At 40.4% G+C, this 20823-nt stretch overlaps 1 protein-coding gene across 1 annotated transcript in view; it reads left to right on the top strand.

Moving 5' to 3' along the window:
- LOC143021347 (uncharacterized) overlaps nt 1–18043 on the top strand; it is a 172313-nt gene extending 154270 nt beyond the window's left edge. Inside the window, exons 83-93 of the mRNA XM_076178775.1 lie at nt 1088–1200; nt 3092–3239; nt 3915–4025; nt 5207–5496; nt 8188–8311; nt 8689–8937; nt 10050–10198; nt 10691–10873; nt 11429–11531; nt 12394–12525; nt 13780–18043. Of these exons, the coding sequence (XP_076034890.1) occupies nt 1088–1200; nt 3092–3239; nt 3915–4025; nt 5207–5496; nt 8188–8311; nt 8689–8937; nt 10050–10198; nt 10691–10873; nt 11429–11531; nt 12394–12525; nt 13780–14133 (1956 nt within the window). The 3' untranslated portion in view covers nt 14134–18043. The remainder of the gene's footprint in view (nt 1–1087; nt 1201–3091; nt 3240–3914; nt 4026–5206; nt 5497–8187; nt 8312–8688; nt 8938–10049; nt 10199–10690; nt 10874–11428; nt 11532–12393; nt 12526–13779) is intronic.
- The last annotated feature ends 2780 nt before the right edge of the window (nt 18044–20823 follow it).

Genomic DNA, 20823 nt, shown 5'->3' with positions numbered 1-20823 from the left:
GAACAGCGGTCTAAACAAGGAGCAATGGAAGGTCATTGAGTCATTTATCATAGCCAATTACAACAACATCAACAAAAGGACAGATCTTAAATAAAGAGAAGCCACTACAGCATTTGCACTAAAGGAATGGAATCCCAAACCACTCGACTTAGTCCAGGTGGTCTACAGTTCCTTTCATTACATACTCATATTTGCTATCACCAATTCCTGTTTTTCTCTTTCACATTTTTATGTTTTTATCTATGTTTAAATATGTATTTTATATGCCTTTTTAAGTTTCTTACAAACATTCTCATTTAATTTCTGTCATATTTATCAACATCTCTGTCGCCATTACTTTGTTGGTAAAGGAGAAGGCACCGTCTAGTGAAGGAGGTTTTTATTTACAAAAGGCCCTCCACTCCACTCCACTGTGTACACCATCCAATTTTATCTGCAAAACTAGTCTGAAATATATTCAGATTAAGATTTGTGTGTTTCCTCTTCCCACCCATGATTCCATTGAGAAAAATTCTGCAAAACAGGTCAGGAATAAATTGAGATTAAGACTCCTGTGGTTCCTTTTCTCACACACATATTTACATACATTCTGCATCCATTATGTGGATGGGGGGGGGTCGCCGATTAAATGAAGCGGCCTTGCTGTGGATGTGCTGTGTCTTGCGACACTGCTTCTGACCCAGGGCGGTGGGCAGGGTGCAGGGATGACCCGTCATCCAGGAGGTGCTCAGATGAGAGGGAGGGTGGGAGGGGTGTGGAGTGTATGTAGGGATGAAATGGGTGGGAGTGTTTTTATGCCTTTCCCTTTTTGGCTACCTCCCTTGTAAGGGGGAAAAAGCCTTGGTATATGTATGTATGTATGTACATTTCATTTCTATAAGGTGCATTTTTGTTGTCTGTGGTAAAGATGAGGTGCTCAGATGACAGGGAAGGGTGTGGAGTGTATTTAGGGATGAAATGGGTGGGAGTGTTTTTATGCCTTTCCCTTTTTGGCTACCTCCCTTGGAAGGGGGAAAAAGCCTTGGTATATGTATGTATGTGGTAAAGATTGTAGTTAATGTAACCAGAATTGGTATTGTTGTTGCAGGTACTGATTCTGAACGTGCTCCTGGTGACTCTGGTCCTCCTCGCTTTCGACCAACCTCAATTCGTCGAGCGGCACAACCTGGGAGGGTTTATCCTCCTCACCTTTCTCTATGGGTGAGGAACACCACAACTGCCACAAACACTAAAACCAATATTAACACCAAAACTGAAACTAACAGCAAAACCAGCATTAACCCCTTCGATACGATGACACCTACGTAGGCGTCATGAGGAGCAAGTGGGTACACGAGGATGCCGATGTCGGCGTCTTGATTATATATATTGTAGTTGTACCTGTGTGACCCCCATACTCTGTAAACTGGCTTCATCATATTTTCTATGGTTATCAAAATTCACGGGTGAAAGAGAAGAGCAATACAGCGGTAACTTTATTTTTTATAATGCGAGTATTATGACGCAACATCGCACGTCTGGCAGCTAATGCTGCCTGTGAGATTTTGGCCCGTATTGAAGGGGTTAACACCATAACCAACATTAGCAGCTCAACCAACAATAGCACTAAAACTAAAATTAAAACACAAACCAACAGTAACACCTAAACCAACATTAGTACCACAATTAACTTTAACGCAAAAACCAACAATGATGCCACAATTTCCTTTAATGCCAAAACCAATATCAGCAAGACTAAAATTAATACTTAGGCATATGTTAACACCAAAACCATCATTAACACTAAAACCAGTATCAATACCAAGATCAATATTAACATAAAAACCAACATTAACAACAGAACTATCATTAACATCAAAGCCTGCATTAACACCAAAAATCCAACATTAGCACCTCAACCAACATTAACACTAAAACCAACATTAAAACCCACACCAACAGTATTCATACTAAAACCATTTTAACATCAAAACCTCTGCCTTCCACTCCTTTTACTAATCTCTCTTCACTCATTCTTTCTGTGTCCAAACCATCCCAATACTCCTTCATGAGCCCTATCTGCCATCTCCTATTCCACTCCTTCTCTCTTCCTCACCTCCTTGTTGCTCACTCTATCTTAGCAACTCCTACCATACTTCTCAGAAATTTCATCTGAAACACTTTCAAACATTTCCTCTCTGCCTCTCTTAAATTCAAAGTCTGCCCCATACAATGCTGTGGGCACAATCACCCCGTCATACAATCTCCTCTTTGCATTCATTCCCAGATGCCTATTTCTCATGACACTTTTTAATCCTCCAAAGCATTTACCTGCTTATACAGTCTACAATCTACCTCCACTCCTCCCTTTCTGCCACATATGACCCCAAATACCTCAAGCTATCCACTTCCTTCAGCCTCTCTTCTTTAAGACTTACAACTCACTGCCATCCTCTACCCATGTACATCTCATCATCTTACTTTTACCCACAGTTACCTTCAACTTTCTCCTATTGCAAACCTTCCCAAACTGTCACTAACTCCCTTAATCTCTCCTCTGACCCTGCCACAAGTAGTGTTGTCAGCAAACAACTGGCTCATCTCCCACTTCTCTCCATTTTCCTTAACACTATCCAGTCCCCTGCCCATTACCCTTGTCTTTACCTCCCACACCACCCCATTCATGTACACATTGAATAGCCACAGCAACATGACACATCCCTGATGCAGTTCCACCTTTTCAATTCAAACACCTTGCTTTCTCCATTTCCATTTTCTAACACAGGCTCCATTACTCTTGTAAGAACTCTTTGACTCCCCCAAACAGCTTCCTCCAATCCCATATATCTGCAAAACCTCCCAGTGTCTTCTTATGTACCCTGGCATAAGCCTTAAATACACTACCCACGAAAACCATATTCAACACTACCATGTTCACCACCACCGTAACCAAGACAATCTCTTTAAAGTAACTTTCAATAGCATTTCATGCTTTGTGACTTAATCCTTTGCGATTGTTTGTAACCGGGACTATTCGTGATGACTTTTCGCACTCATTACTCTGTCTTAATAAGTATAACTATTTGTATCTCTGCAATTCTTTGTAACACAGCCAGAGCCTCCTGCCACTGTACTACATGGCCGAGAGCTTCTTTAAGGCACCAGCGACTGCCGTCATCGTTTTTTTCTGCATCACCTTCGGTCTTGGTCTCATCCCAATCACGATCCTGTCTGTTCTGGAGAACCTCACCTGGGACAAGGTAGATCATACCCCAGCCTTTTATTCCTCTGTTTTTTGTTGGGGTTGGGGGAGTAGGAGAATCAAGTGGGACAAGGCAGGTCACACCCTCCCTCTACTTTTTTGCCTGGGTGGGAGAGTGGGAAGCCCCACATGGGACAAGATAGGTCATGCTCCTTTTTTTGGTGAGAGGGTTGATCCTGGGAGGAAGGGTGGTTCCTGGAGGAAGGGGCAAACATAATTCATGAGGTTTGCAGCACCACTATTTTCTTGAATACGATGACGCTTATGTCTGTGTCATGACAGCCTTTTTTTTTCAGAAATTATGATGGAATTTGCTGTTCTTTAGCAAAAGTTAACGAGGAGTTGAATAGACATGACTTTACCTAAGGTTTCTTGGTATTTTTGAAGGACTGAAATAATAACATGTAAAATGTCACTATCTGTACTAAAATAGAGAAGGGACTTTACAAAGGATTACAAAGGCGGAGCATCCCGACAGGAGACCTTTTGGTTCATATCTAGGTCGGATGCAAAAAAAAAATAATAATAATAAAATAATAAATAAAAACTATTATAATGTAAATAACAAACTTTAGTAGGAATTATTGAAACTAGAGTGTACAAGGTCAGTAGCCTTAGTATATTTGGGAGGTGCTTTGAGTAGGACTTACAGGAACACTGCTCTTTCTTGCAGAGAGGGTCAACAGGCTATGATGTCGAGGACATCCTCAAGTTCTTGTTCATTATCCTGCCGCCCTTTGCATTTGTCAGTGGAACCAAGGATCTCGGATTTTCCTACTTAAAGGTGGGTAGCTTCAATGTGCAATTGATAAGGACATAAGAATGAAGGAGACTAGGAAGCCATAAGGCCTATACTAGACAGTTCCATGTCCATTACCATTAATCCTCTCCATCCATAAAATTACTTAACCTTCTCTTAAAACAACTGATAGTTTCAGTGTTCACTACATGGTTATTAAGTCTATTCCATTCATTACCCACTCTATTGGTAAACCAGTTCTTGCCCATTTCCTTCATAAATCTAAATTTGTCCAATTTAGATCTTTTACTGCAAGTCCTGCCCTGTTGTCTTGATAAGATGACCTTGTCAGCATACCCTTGTTAAAGCCCTTGACCCATTTGAACACTATTAGGTCACCCTGTATTCTACATCTTTCCAGAGAGTATAAATTAAGGTGCCGAAACCAGTCTTCTTAAAGTAAATTTCTGATCCCATGTATCATTTGGTCATTCTTCTGTGTATTGATTCTAGTGAATTAGTATCCATTCAATTGGATGAAAACCAAAACTGTACTGCATATTCAATGATGGGTCTTTCTAATGACATATAGTTTGACATCTACATCTACACTTGTGTTTGTAACCATCATAGCAATAAGTCCTAATGCCCTGTTAGCTATATTTCTGACACCGATGCATTTTTTCTGGAGTATAGATCAGGACTCACTAGCACTCCCAAGTCTTTCTCACATTCTCCCTTTTTTTTTTAATCTAAGATATACCTGTTTTCTGGGTTGTGTAAACCTACATTTAACACACAGCACTTTGAGATAATGAAGTTCATTTGCTATTTCACCAACCATACATTTTAAAATCTTCCTGTAGTATCCCGGTGTCTTTCCCTGATTTAATATGGTGTCCTATTTTAGTGTCATCCTCAAACTTACCAACATCACTAATGATTCCATTGTCAAAGTCATTTGTATACATAATGAACAATAAGGGACCTAAATCCAAACCCTTGGGAACTCCATTAGGAACACTCCCCCTTTATGGTGCATCCTCAGGTGTTGGATCTTTCCCTCTCTCTCTCTATACATGCACACACATGTATATGTGCACATGCTGTAATGGGGAGTTTAGATGTATGCCTTAGCTGGCTATTTCCCTTGTGAGGGGAAAGAAGCCTTTTGGTGTGTATATATACATACATATAGCAGCCTACTTCCATCTCTTCTCCTTCAGGCTAAGATCATGGAGCACTTTGAGGAGGACACCTACGTAAGTCCCTTCACATGGGACCTCACCCTGACAGGAGGTCTGGGACTCTACTACTTTGTATTCTTCATGTGGGTGATCCTGAGCCATATCACACTTCACGGCTGGCGCCGCTGCTTTGGTCCCCTCCCGCAGCCAGTGTTACCGAAATCTAAATCTACCCGATCCTCTGGAACAGGGCGAGGGGTCTTTGCCTCAGGTCCCCGGGCTGGACCCGGCGCTGAGGAGGACCGTGATGTTGCTGCTGAGAGAATCAAGTAAGAATCTATGCTCTTCCTGTAGGGGTGGAAAAGGGGAGGTGGAGTAGTGTATTATGGTTAATTATTTACTGGTGCTACTGTCCCCATGGACAATCTTACATAGCCACTGCATCCTATTGTATTTCACATATTAGTCTAGTTCATCAAGGATGTTTATAGTTCAGTTAGTTTTGTTTTAAGGATGATTGAGTACTGCAAGGCCACACCACTGTGATTCTCCTAGGAGGCCAAGCAAGGTTACCAGTCAAAATGACCAAATGGCCATGATGAAAACATCTGTTGTTTATGCTGCCTAGAATGCCTGTGGTATTTTTTTATGTGATGAAAGTCTATTGCAGGAATAGACCATATCTGGCCTAAGTGTGAATGAGAAATGAAAGACAGCTTAGACTACACTTTAAATAATTTTATTTGAACAGTAAGTTATTCTATGTCGTTACTTTACACAGCAGATACTTGATTTTATTTTAACTAATAGGCCTATTATAAACTCACAAGCTGGTCACCTAGACTAACAAAGTACAAATAAAATTCAAATTGCAATCGATTCACCAAGATGAATTCAATTGAACTCACAATCAGGTCACCAAGAAGAATTAATAGTACTGTACAGTACTGTATTATACTATACATTATAGTACTGAGTACAGTACTACATATTGTTCTATATAGTACTGTTGTAGACATTACATACTCTAGTAGTATATAGTACTACACATTACTGTTGTCTACTACAGTACTATACAGTAGTACTATATAACTAGTTTTGTACTATATAGTACTGGTCCATACTCTTCTATACATTATTCCTATATACAGTACTGTTTAACTCTATAGTACTAGATGGTACTGTATAGTAGAGTACTATATAGGACTGTACCATAAAATACTATACAGTATTGTATGGTACAGCACTATATAGTGCTGTGCTGTACAGTACTATACAGGACTGTTCTATACAGTACAATATACTGTATAGTACCTTACCACTACAGTACTATTCTACAGTTCTGTACTACATAGAACTATAGAACAAATTATGGTATAGTTGAAGGGTGCAGTACTGGTGCTATACTACAGTACCAGTACCATATATAATACTGGTATTATATAACTAGTACTATTGGTACTATAGTACCAGTACTGTAATAAGAAATCAATGGTACCAGTAGTATACTAAATTACTGTTACAGTTTAGTACTGGTACTATTGCACTAGTACTATAATAGTGCCATATTGTAAGGGTACTATAGTACTAGTACCAGCACTGGTGCTCAGATGAGAGGGAGGGTGGGAGGGGTGTGGAGTGTATTTAGGGATGAAATGGGTGGGAGTTTTTTATGCCTTTCCCTTTTTGGCTACCTCCCTTGGAAGGGGGAAAAAGCCTTGGTATATGTATGTATGTACCAGCACTGGTACTATAGCAATTAAACATATATACTAGTAAAGAACTAATACTAATATAGTACTATAGTACTGGTACTATTATACTAGTAAATTTCCAATACTACTAATACTTATAGCAGCTGTACTACCAGTACTGGTATTATAGTAGAGGTACTGGTACTATAGTAGCAATACTAGTAGTATTGGTGCTAGTGGTATAGTACTGATACTAATATGGTACAAGTATAATACCAATACATACTAGTATTATAGTTATAGTACTTGTAGTATTATAGTCCTCTCCCTTCCTTCCTCAACAGACATTCCCCTCTTCCCCAAAGCCCCCTTCACCCCATCCATCCACCTCATCCTAGGACGTCCCCTCATGTTCACTCCCTCCACATCTGCCTTCCATACCTCTTTTACTAGTCTTTCTTCACTCATTCTTTCCATGTGTCCAAACCATCCTAATATTCTTTCATCAACCCTATCTCCCAAAACCTTTTTCACCCCTGTTCTCCTCCTCACCTCCTCATTTCTCACTCTATCCAGCCTAGTAACCCCCACCATACTTCTCAGACACCTCATCTCAAACACATTCAAACTCCTTCTCTCTTCTTCTCTTATGTCCATGAACATGGAAATGTTGATGAATTGTTGGCAACTAAATATAATACAATCTTTTTCTATTCCTCTTGTTCATTACATTCTTCCTAATAAGTGGGACCAATGACATTTGTGCAAATGAAAGTCAAGTGAGAGAGAAGTTAAATATTTCCCTGTTGCTTGTCTTTTGAGCCCGTCAACACACTTGCCTCAATCAGAAGGTTCAGCCTCAAGGGACTAACATTCACTTTACACTTTGGGTTCAAGACTTCATTCAACTTCAACTATATTACTTTTACTATTTTTTATATATGAATAGCTGATGAACAGCAATGGCTCCCTTCCTTCTATTATACACTGGTAGCAGAAAAAATGCACTCATAAAGAACAGAAATTAGTTTGATATTTCTTCCCACAATCAATGGGAGGACCTAAGGACAATTGGCAACCACTGTGGGACTGTAGGTTTTCCAGTCAGTGATATTCGACGCAGCAGCAGCAATTATCATCGTCTCCAGTAGGCAGTAAAGAATTAATCAAGATCATTCTTTAACCTGATACCAACAATATGAACATGTTTACATTGGAGATTTAAACACAAACACTACTCCACGTTAAATTGTATCAGGTTCTATATCAGTACTGCATGTAACAGCCATTATGCAGCTCCCCCTGGACAGTTCCTCTCTTCTACAGGATCCAGTGTGGTGGCGCCTCTGTCTATGAATCCGTCCTCCGGGTAGTGGGACTTGGCCGGGACTTCACCTCACCACCCGTGACCGCTGTCAGTGCTCTCTATTTGGCCCTACGCAAGGGCGAGGTGGGTAGCATCTGCAAGAAAAAAGGGAGATTGAGGAGGAAGGAAGGGAAGGTAAAGGATGGAATATAGAGAAGGGATGATGATGTGAATCAAGGGAATTGGAGGTAGAGAAGGGGCAGTGAGGGGAGGAAGAGAAGAGAGGAAAGTTAGAAAGAGAAGGGTGGAAGAGAGAGAAGTGAGAAGGAAATGAAGAAAGGGAAGACATGGGGAAAGATAAGAGGTGAGAGGAAGAAGGGGTGGACTGGAGGAGAAAGTTACATAGAAAAATGTGTTCAAGAGCATATCCATATTAGCTTTAGCAGTGAGGCCGAGGAGGCGTCCGGAATTTAGTCTCTACCAGCACCTCCGTCAGCTAACCACTTTTCCTTATCCATCAGTGCTTTGGTCTCCTGGGGCTCAATGGTGCCGGGAAGACCACAGCCTTCCGCTGTCTGACAGGGGACCTGCAGCCAACACGAGGCGCTATCCTGATCAATGGAAAGCCCCTGGAAGAAGCCCTTCGGCAGGAGCGCCCCGTCATGAGCTATTGCCCGCAGAGCCATGCCCTTGACCCTAACCTGACACCCTCCGAGGCCATGAGGGTAATGGCCAAGATCCGGGGGTTTCCCAGCAAAGAAATCCCTCAGGTAGAGGAATCCACATTTTTAATTTTAGAGTTTAACCATGTGTCTTTTTGTACCCACAACTTTATTATTGGAAAATTGGCTTAAGTATTTCACATCCTTAGGATATACATATATATATTTTTTCTTCAATGCAATACTGTTCCCAAGGATAGAAGGGCTAGTATTTTGTAATGATACACAATACATTCCTTACTTAACCCTTTTTTTGGCCACCCATAGAAATACTTGGAATTTGGGAGGGAGTGGGGGAGGGAACATTATTTTTCAAGCAATTCTAAGGTACGTTTGTGTTTGACAAAGTTGTTGCCCGTAAGTACCTTGGCACAAGGGGAATCGTGCTAATCCCATTGCCAGCTGGGGCTCATCTTCTGCAACTCAGAAATGTTTTAGATTGCAATTCTTAACCATTTTAACCTTGGTCAAGACTGCATGTAAACCATTTAACCAACCAAAGGAATTCTTCTTAATGCTATAATGGTTCTTATAATATTGGTAGCTTCTGAGTTCTTTGAATACACCCCCTGGTCCTACTAAGTTTTGATTGGCTGTGTAAAGAGCTGAAGAGTGCTTCTATTGGCTGGAAATCAAACATCCAAGCTCCCATGTGGTGTCTTTGCAAAATATCCATTGGAAAGTGGGAAAGTGCACAATAATGTATTCTCTACGGTAGGGGTTCTCAACTTGGGGTTCACGAACCCCCAGGGATTCTCGAGACAGTTTACAGGGGTACTTAGATGACCAAAGAAAGATTACTTAACATTTAAATCTGCAGAGAGAACATTGTCCATTTGATATCCATTGTAGTGCCATTGCATATTCAATTAGTATTAATATATTACCATCCTGTATTTTGTGTTAAGTTAATGGGGGTACAGGTCAATGGTCTTAGGACTCTCAGATGTAATGGGAGAAGGGTTGAGAACCCCTGCCCTAAGGGATACCCGGCTGAAGAAGGGTTTAATAGAATCATCAACCATTAGTCAGAAAACAAAGTACATTACCATATTATAGAAGTTGAATGTGTGCATGGGTAGTAGCAAGAAAATAGCTCTTTGCTGCTGCCCTCCTGCAGACACTCCTCACCCACCTGATCAAAGGTCCTCTTTCTTCAGGTGGTGCAACGTGTCCTGGCATGCCTGGGACTGACGCAGCACACCACCACACTGACGAAACGTCTGTCAGGGGGCTGCAAGAGGAAGCTCTCCACCGCCCTTGCCCTCCTGGGAGATCCTCTCTTGGTCCTCCTTGATGAACCCACAAGGCAAGTTAATTTATTCAGATGAGGAGAGCATTCCAGTCTAAATTTTATATAAAATAGGCCACTTGATTGACAGATTAATTTGGAGTTGGGTCCATGGGTCTCCATCGATTGACACCTCATTCAGCTGGAGATCAGGCACATACCCCTCCCTAGCAGACTGCAGCTGCAGGTGGCTGTGGCTGGGTTTCTCAGGACCATGGACCTCCAGCAGAAGAGATCCAGGGCAACAAAATGACTGCCTAACTCAGGTTGGGGTCTGCAGGACTCAGTCTTCAAAAAACCCATATGGGCTGGAGTTCCTATTGGAGACAGTCACTAAAATGAAGGTTTATTATAAGACAGAAACTTTGATCAATCTAGCATCAATGCATGATTCTGAAATCTACTGAAAATCCTTATGCCAAATAAATTTTATCTTCCCCCCACCTTTCTCATTCACTCTGCTCCCCTCCCTCTTTCATCTTAACATTATCACCATTGGGCATTCTGCAGTGGAATGGACCCCAAATCGCGCCGTTTGGTATGGCGTGCCATCCATTCAGTGGTCCAGTCAGGGAGAACTTGCCTCTTGACGTCTCACTCAATGGACGAGGTCAACCACCTGACCCACCGTCTGGCCATTATGGTCAATGGTCACTTTGTCTGCCTGGGATCACCGCACTACCTCAAACACAAGTAAGCTAGAGGTTAACTCACTAATACTTTACAGTTGTTTTTTAATAGTTTCATATGTATAAGTACACTAGTGTTGGTTAGAAATTTTTGAATGTCTGTTCCTTAAACTTTGGTTAACTCTTTCCTAATATTCTCTGAGTTAGGAGCAGCTGAAATGTTAGAGAATAAAAGCTCATCCATTCCGAGTTTCCTTTCCTCCACTATATGGATTTAAATATATGTGTATATGTATGTTCAGTTAAAGCATTGTTTAGTTTGCTTTCTCATTTCGGTCTTTGTTGGTCAAGGCACTAATTAGATTTCTAAAATCCATGGTGGTTTCCTTGAGATATCAAGTGCACCATGTGGGGATGTACAAAAGAGGCCTATTCCCTTGACATCATTTCCATTGGCATGAAAACTGAAGTTTTTGAAAATAGATATCTGTATTTATGCCATATTAATATGTATATGCATTTGTATGTACATGTTCATGTATATACCTATATATGCATATACAGATTCATGCCCATTTACATGCATTTCATAGTTTTAACATTCTTTATCTTTTGTCAGACTGGGCGACAAATACTCACTTAAAATTCGAGCAGAAGACATCGAGGACATGTCTTCGGTCATTGAGTATCTTCGCTCCAAGTTCCCCACGCTTCTTCTAAAAGTTAGTATTCATGCCTCTCATGAAGGTCAGTATGGTCTTCGTACATCTGGATGTCATACATTGCCTTTGCTTTCCTAAAGGTAGTAGACTATATTCTTCATGTTTTCCCAACAAAGTACAGTGTTCCCCGTGTTCTCTTTAAAGATAAATGCATTCCTATATTATTATACCTACAAATTCCACCTGGAAACAGGGTGGCAGAAGAGTGCAATTTCCCCCAACTGCCTCAGGTGTAGGTCTGGGCATATGGGCAAATAGCACACTTTTGGCACCCTGTTGCCAGGTGGAATTTGTAGGTAGAAATATATATCACATCAAAGACAAAAGAAACATAACATAAGGTAAACATATATATAAATGAGGAACTTGCATGCAAAATTATTAGAGGTAATGTTATACCAAATACATGAATGCTTATGGAATATAGATATGGCAACAGTGCCAAAGCTGAATGTGTATATGAGGTACTGCTATGTAGAACAGTTATGTAATGATTGAACTATAGATTAAATGGTGTACGTCTAATGATGCACTACAAATTACTATTAGGGGTTAAACACTGCACACACTGTGTAGGGAATAATCACTACTTATACTATAGTAAAGAATGACTATACTATAACACATATCTAGCATCTGAGTCTTGCCTCAAGATCCTGCAATCCTCTTCTTTGTCAGGAGATGAGGTGAAGAGGGTTGTAAAATCTTGAAACGAGATTCATGACAGGCAGAGAATACCTGAGGATTTCAACCTTCCCACTCTAATATAACAGATGTGTATCCACATACCTTTGCACTCAATGTTGCCATATGATGCAGTGTATATATTGTCACTTGAGAAATATTATACCATCTTCTTCAGGATCACCACCACCTGACACTGCTGGCGGAGGTGCCACGCCAGACACCGTTACATTCCATCTTTGAAGCCCTGGAGGAGTGCCGTGCCCTCGGGGTCACTGAGTATGATGTGGCACAAACGACGCTCAACCAGGTGTGTCAATTAGTTCCATTCCCTTACATCATCACTTACACCCCCCTTCCATACACCTGTTCTTAACTACCTTTAATAACCTTCCTCCAACACCTCTTATACCTTCCAGAGGGCCTCTTTACCCATTTAATTGTACAACTTTTCTGTATGCATGAAAACCATGTACATTTTACCCATTTAATCATACAACTTTTCCATATCCACGAAAACTGTATACATCTTAATCTTTGATACTACACCTCCTTATTCATATGGGTATCCAGGACTGGAAATATGTATATTTCTGATAACTTCAACAGTGTTCATTACTTTTTTTTTTCTTATCTATACATATCTTAATGACTTGTGCAATGCTCCTGTACCCAGTCATATGCTTTCTATAGATCTGTGAATGACAATGCCTTTTCTATAAATGTATTTCTCATTTCCTTGTAATTTGAAAAGCACCCACATAAACCTGTATTCTAAATTCTTCTGTTAGTCTTCTACCCTTCTTTCTGTTGTCACTTATTTGCTTTCTTTTAGTTACCATTTTATTTTGCTATGTAAAATTTTTATTCTGGCAAATTGAAAACAATATCATTAAATGTTAGAACATTATTATAGTGGCAAAGGGAGAATATGTCCACCAACCCCTTCACTACAGTGACATGTTAAATGAAATCCTATAACTACGGAAGCCAGACAAATTTATTGTACTTAAAGGACATCACCTTAACAGAACTAAATTGAGTTAATAATGTGTATGAACAGAATGGAGTTGTTCCTGTAGTGTACAGGATAGTAGTAACATTCATTGGGTCCAGTCTTCTATTCTCTATTTTATTTTTTGTCATACCTGGACTCATTTTCAGTTATCATATTTAGATTTGAACTTGTGTATTGTTTAAACTTGGGCTATATCACTTCTTAAGCTGCTCCAAGTATTTATGCATCTATGGAAAACTATTTCTTCACATCCTTTAGACATGTGTTTTTTCTCCTCTTAAAGCCTTCCCATCTTTAACCAGATCTCTGTCAATGCAATCTATCCTATTAGTGACCTGAATATTGTAATCATATCACCTCTTTCTCTTCAATCTTTCAAAGTTGGTAGGTCCAGTGCTTTTAGTCATCCCTCATATGCTTTATCTGCCAGACGGGGACCTGTTTGGTTGCTGCCTTTTGTATTCTTTCGATCTTGCTCATATCCTTCACTTTCTGTGTGTGTTTAACATTTAGATACATTTTTTCCTGTTCTTTTACACATGACAGGTGTTCCAGCTACTGGCTTCACATCAAGGTGATGGCCAACTGCCGGCAGTAGGCGCCGGTGAAGTGGAGTTGGCCCTGCCTTCTCACTTACCTACACTCCAACCAATTATTCCTTCGCTCAAGAAACAGCCACTGTATGATAAGCCAACTTCCCAGAATCCTCCTTTGGCAGTTCCTCCACCTCATCAGGGCCTCCAGCCTGTCCTCCCGGGAACTGTTGAGGAGGAACCCGACAGCCGTTGGAGCATCTACGACAACAATGAAGATGGAGGAGTCGGCGGGAGAGGTTCCTCACCAGGAACTTCGAGCGGCACAGCAGACGATAGTCCAGATGAAGAATGGACGCATTTGTAGTGCCAGAAGTAGGATACCCACTCACAGAAGTCTGGACCTCATTCCAGAAATCATGCAGCTACCTATAGGTCATACAACTGCCCGGAGGTTAATGCTGGATAGGGTCTATCAGTTCAGCAGTACCTATGAACTCGAGTGCAGTTGACAATCATTGATCCTGGATATAGAAGATTGGAGGAGGCTGGAAGTGCAGCCGAAGGGTAATATTACCCTTGCTCATCTGTAATTTGGCCACTTCTTAGTCGGTGGATCAGGTAACAAACACGTGTTCGTGGCTACACTGTGAATATGATTTAAAGGATAAGCACACAGTAAATGTACTATTTTACAAAAATGTATGGTAAACCACATCTAGAAACTAAGTACTTTTCAATTTGCCCCATATTTTTTTTTTTAATATATCTACCCCAACATCCATTGTCTGCATTGATGACGTATATCTTTGAATTGTTTACCATGGCAGACTCGACACAAACAGAACCTTTCTCGGAGAGTGATAATGAAAATTCTTCTAATCTGAGTGAAACTGGTCAGAATTTGTTGATCAGGAGATCAAGTCTGGGTCACATACAGGGACATTAGCAATGAGAGTTACTCCTGTTCAGACTCTGAACATGGCGATGACAAAACAAAGGGGGAAAACAATACTTTGTTGGCCAAATGGACACAATTTTGTGGTTTGTACCTTTTATTAATGTCCAAGGCTCTTAATTCAGTCTGGCAGAACCTCACGATTCAGTAAAACTTGGATAACTGTGACCGTGGCAACCACGTTTGTCTACTTTCTTCTCATAGTGATACATACATCATGTAGGCCTACCCTACATGTACATCATGTAGTAAGAAGCCTAGGCCTAACGACATACATGTGCATAGCCATGAACATGATGAAGCTATGGCATCAGGGTTGGGTCCAAGCACATGTACTTGTACCTGGACTTAAGTACAGATTTTCATGTACTTGGAGTTTAAAAATTCAATGGTACTTGTAAGCCTACTTGTACTTAGACCCAAAGTACTTGAAAAATACCAAGTACATTCAAGTACAAATAAATACATTGTATTTAATCAAATATATTGTATATAGATTCTAGCAAACATTGTGATGATACTACTGGGTAAATGTACTTATCCGTTTCTAGTTATAAAACTACCAGTTATGTTATTGATATAGAACAAGGGACAAAGTTTATTGCAATGTATAATGCCCTATATATTCTGCATCAAATTTAGGTTTATTATTGATAAGAGAAGTATGTGGAATATTACTTATTCAAGGTAATCATAAAGTATATGTTCTTGTTTTGCACTTCTATGATAAAAGCAGTGATGTAAAGTTTCCATTTACTGTACTTTTCTATACTGAAAGGCCACTTTTTAACAGTGTGGTCACCAATGTGCATAAACAAAAACTACTAACTTTCGTGCTTTACGAATCTGTGACAGGAATTTATTACATCACATCACAGCGACCATTTGAAGATGTTCAAAACTGAGGGAAATAGAGAAAATTACAGTTCAATGCACAGTCATGCAGGTCCTATGCACAAAACCAATGTCAGCTTTGTGTTTAATTCATCAATATATGTCATCAAGATGGTGACCATTATTCCCAACTTTTGTTGCAGACAACTCATTTTGGTGAAATAAAAATGCCGATGAGAACATATAAAACTCCAGGATGATGGAAAAACAAATTTAATTTATTTATTTAGATATAATCTAAAAGCCAATTAGGAACATTTGGGTTTGAAAATTGCGATGGTCTTATCTTAAACATTTGCACAGTGAACGCTAAAGGATGTATTTTTAGCTGTGTGGCTAGATCTAGCTGATGGATACTATAAGTTCTGCAATACGTGTCTATATTTTGTAAACTGATCCTTTGCAGCCAAGTCGTAAATTACATCAACATGTCATCAAAGACATTTTCAGCACTATTCATCCTCACAGATACATTGACATTTGTAGAGTTGTATAATAAGTACTACAGCTATACCATGTGTGTTAGCACCTCTCCCAGGTGGCACATGAGTGTTAGTACCTCTCCCAGGTCAGCTATAAAGAGCAACACGTAAAGGTTGCAGGTCGCTGTACACTCGTGATAACTCGTCATCTTGTCTTGCTAGTCATCAGTCGGTTAATGGGGTCCATAAGCAAAGGTTGCTCTTCTCCCAGAGACACTTGGGAGGGGATCCCCGACGAGCTCCCACATTAGCTGACACGAATTACCATCAAGGTCTGTAAACAGTGCATAATCACACTTGCCTTCTGCCCATAGATTATGCAAGCAGGTACAATGTATTTTGGTATAATACTGTAATGGTTTGACCTTCTGAGGACGCAAGAAAAGGAGGCATTCCACATTGGAGAAGTGGGCCTCTTTTGGCCATCTTGTGGTCTTTTTCATGTCCAACAATACTGAAAGATAGGGTCGGCCTTTAAATGTGGTCCACGAGAGGATAATGGGGGACCCACCAGTCAACAACTGAAGATGTGGTACCTTGTTGTAATACATTGACCCACAGTGTGAACTTCTCAATTTGACAGCCAGTGCTCTTTCTTCTTGGCCTTTCTTCAACCTGCCTCACTTTGAACTGGTGACCCCTCTCCTTTGGGTGGGTCAGTCTCTTCTTGGGGCATCCTCACTCTTCTCTTCCTTGTTTCCCTTTACCCTCACTCACCCTGACTTCACACAGTCATTTTTCACGATGTGATTTTTGAAGTGCCACTCAACAAGTGCCTTAATTACTTGGATAGGGTAAGTTTCTCTTCATGTGAATAAAAATGCCTCATGGCAGCATTGACAAAACAAACGAGTATTAATTCTAAAAAATGCAGGAGGCTCTTTAGTTGAATAAAATTGCTTGTCTGTCACCTTTTCAACACTCATACTAGCCTTCTCTTTCCTCAATTATCCCCGACACCACCTGCGTGCCTTACCATCTATCTGCCATATTTTTGTCAGTGATATATAACAGATGTGATAAGGGACTTCAATGACGACACTGTCATGAATAGATCATGATCTTTCTTATTCGCCTTAACTTCCACCTTCTCATCTTTCTCCTCATCTCTACTTCTACTCCTCCTCCTATGCCTCTCCCTATTCATTTTCCCATTGCTCCATCATTTTACCCTTCCCTTTATTTTCACCTTTCCTCTTTCAATTCCTCTCAGTTTCACTTCTTGCTGCTTCTCTCTTTCCCCCCCCACCAGAATTAATGACATTTACATCTGTCATTAGTCATCACCCCATCATTTCCTACCATTTTTGTTCTCTGTTGTTATTTTAACAACCAAGGATTTATTTCATGGATACATATACCAACGGCTTATTCCCCTACAAGGGAGGTAGCCAAAGTCAAAATCATAAATCCACTCCCACCCATTTCATCTCCACATACTCCACTCCCATTCACCACTACTCCCTTTCTTGGCTCCTCCTGGATGATGGATCATCCTTGCATCTCACTCACTGCCCTGGGTCAGGGACAATGCAGCAAGACACAGCACATCCACAGCAAGGCCACTTCAAGTAATCAGCGATCTCCCCACCCCCTCCTTCCTCTCGTGCAGAAAAAGAAAAGACAGGGAGAAATCCCTTTCGGTTGTGTCAAAATATCATTCACACATACTCAACTCACCCCCTGCATCCCCCACCCACTCCCTTCCATGCATCACAACATCATCCATACACAGCCATTCTCCACTTACCCCTAACTTCTGTCTTTTCCCTTCCTTCCTCAACAGACATCCCCCTCTTTCCCAATGCCCTTTTTAACCCATCCACCTCATCCTTGGTTGCCCCCTCATGTTCACTCCCTCCACATCTGCCTTCCACACCTCTTTTACTAACCTTTCGTCACTCATTCTTTCCATGTGTCCAAACCATACCAGTACTCTTTCATCAACCCTATCTCCCAACTCCCTTTGCACCTTTTTGTTTCTCACTATCCAGCCTAGTAACCTCTGGTCACACTTCTCAGGCATTTCATCTCAAACACATTTAAACTCTTCCTTTTTTATGTTCCATGTTTCTGCCCCACACAGTGCTGTTGGCACAATCACCCTTTCATACAATCTCATCTTAGCATCCATTCCCAAATGTCTATTTGTTGTTACACTATTTAATCTCCTAAGGCATAGAATACCTTAATTTCTAAACAACGTCAGCACATCCAACAGTTGAGTGAAAGATGTCAGCCTCCCCATTTGGCTGAAATCTGATCACTGGAATTGCAGCGACCAGTACGAAGTCTAGCCTAACCTAACCAAACACAGAAACAGGTGTGCGACTGCCAAAATCCCAGCAAGGGGTGAAATAGAGTGACAATATACAGAGAAAACACATGGCTAGTCACTCGTGATGTAGAATAGGAGTGTGGGAACAATGAGAAAAAATATAAAGGTTGAAACCTGACAGTAAATATATATATATATATATGCAGAAACACCACCATGGAAAATTATAAAATGATGACTGAGCACTTTTGTCTATTTAGACATCCTTAGTGTACATGTACCCTGAAGATGTTTAAACAGACAAAGTGCTCAGTCATCATTTTATAATTTTCCTTGGTGGTTTTTCTGCATATCTATAACCAAGAGTTCATGTGATTTCTCATGCATATATATATATATATATATATATATATATATATATATATATATATATATACACACACCTGAGATTTGTCTGGAAAGCATCCAGTCATTATCAATATTTGCAGAACTGGTAGTGCAATTCTAACAAAGTTGGCAAACACTGACAGAAGACCCTACTGTGCGTGAGTGGCCATAGTTCCATGTGACAACTCAGTTACCGGCCAGACATAGTTGAGTGAAGGTTTGTACTGTTATCGTTGCATTGACGCAGGTGACTTCCATTGGCTAGATTGTGTTTTTGTTTCTGGGTCATAGCCGTAGACACATGGCTCATCTCCAGTTATTACTTGTTTCAGGAAATTTGAGTCATTTGTAGCAGCTTGAAACATGTCCTGTGAAGCTTTAGCACAAAATTCCTTCTGCTCATGGGTCATGAGACACGATGGTCAAACAGTACACACCTTTACTCAACCATGTTTGGCCAGTAACTGAGTTGTCACAGGGGACTATGGTCATTCACGTGCAGTAGGGTCTTCTGTCAGTATCCGCCAACTTTTGTTAGGATTGCAATACCAGTTCTGCAAATATTCATAATGACTGGATATTTTCTGGACAGACCTCATGTGTATGTGTATATATATATACAGTCGTACCTCGGTACTCGACCGCCTCTATACTTTGTTCGAGTATTTCTTCCCAGATTTAAACTTTTTCGTGTTGCTCTAGTATGGTCGAGTACCGAGGTACGACTGTATATATATATATATATATATATATATATATAAAGCAGCTATCTAATAAATGACTATTTGGCTGTAGACTTCAACATTCTCAAGTAATTTTCTAGTTTCTTACTTTGTGCTCATCTCAAGCTACAACAAAAAGAATGACGTAGGTTTTAGATATATTTATGGACTTTGAAAAACTTAAGAGTCATGTAAAAAAAAAAACCTAACTAAACTCACTTTGCATTTAACAAGAGATTACTAACCTGGATTAGAAACTGGTTGAGTAATCATAACCAACAAGTTGTTCTGAAAGAAAAATTTCTAGCTGGAAAAAATTTACAGTTTCTTATGGTTCTGTTATAAGATGACTGTTGTCCACATTGGGCCTAACCCAGCTGCTAGCTGGTGCACCTCACCACAACAGGTCACATAACCAAACAGAATCATGGAATATAATGTAAGAGCGACAGTTCTGCAGATTTTCTATTAGGAACGATATTCTGATAGAGGAATGTATCTATAAAAATATTCATATAGATTCTCACTGGATATGTCTATTGAGTATAATTGAGACAGATTGATGAAATTGACAAATGTGCCAACATCCGAATTAATGTCTGGAAATATTGTAGAAAATAAAGATGAATATTGTAAGAAAATTAGAAACATTAAAATGTCTCAACATATTACCAATAGTATTATTTACCTTAAATCTAACATATATATATATATATACACATATACCAAGGGTTTTTCCTCCTTACAAAAGAGGTAGCTATATATATATATACAGCATGAGAAATTCCTCCAGTGATAATAGTTACTGATTATACTTGGAAAAGAAAAGAATGTTCTGAGCAGCATTACGGACAGTATGCCAAAAGCTCACCCCAGCCCTCATTTGATGTGGCTGTGCCTGTGCCTCATTTCTGTCATCCTGGTTGTTCACTTGGTGAGGGGAGACTGCAAACCCACCCACACCATTTAAGGAGGGGGGGTCTACCCCCAAGTGATTTCTCCCAGTCTTCTTTTCTACATGAGGAGACAGAGAGGGGGGGGGTCACCAAATTAATGAAGCAGCCTTGCTGTGGATGTGTTGTGTCTTGCGACACTGCTTCTAACCCAGGGGAGTGGACAAGATGCTGGGATGACCCATCATCCAGGAGGTGCCAAGAAAAGAGGGAGGGAAGAGGGTAGAGGGGAGTGGAGTATGTAGGGGATGGAATGGGTGGGAGTGGTTTCTATGCCCGTGTGTTTTTGGCTACCTCCCGTGTATGGGGGAAGAAAGCCTTTGGTATATGCATGTTGTTGGGCAGCTTAGCCAATTTGACTCTCCAAGCCAGGATGGGCAACA

Source organism: Oratosquilla oratoria, chromosome 42, assembly GCF_046742065.1.
Source record: "Oratosquilla oratoria isolate Oo_2021 chromosome 42, ASM4674206v1, whole genome shotgun sequence".
Taxonomy (NCBI): domain Eukaryota; kingdom Metazoa; phylum Arthropoda; class Malacostraca; order Stomatopoda; family Squillidae; genus Oratosquilla; species Oratosquilla oratoria.
The sequence above is the reverse complement of the archived record's forward strand: the minus strand, read 5'-3'. Positions and strand labels throughout refer to the sequence as shown.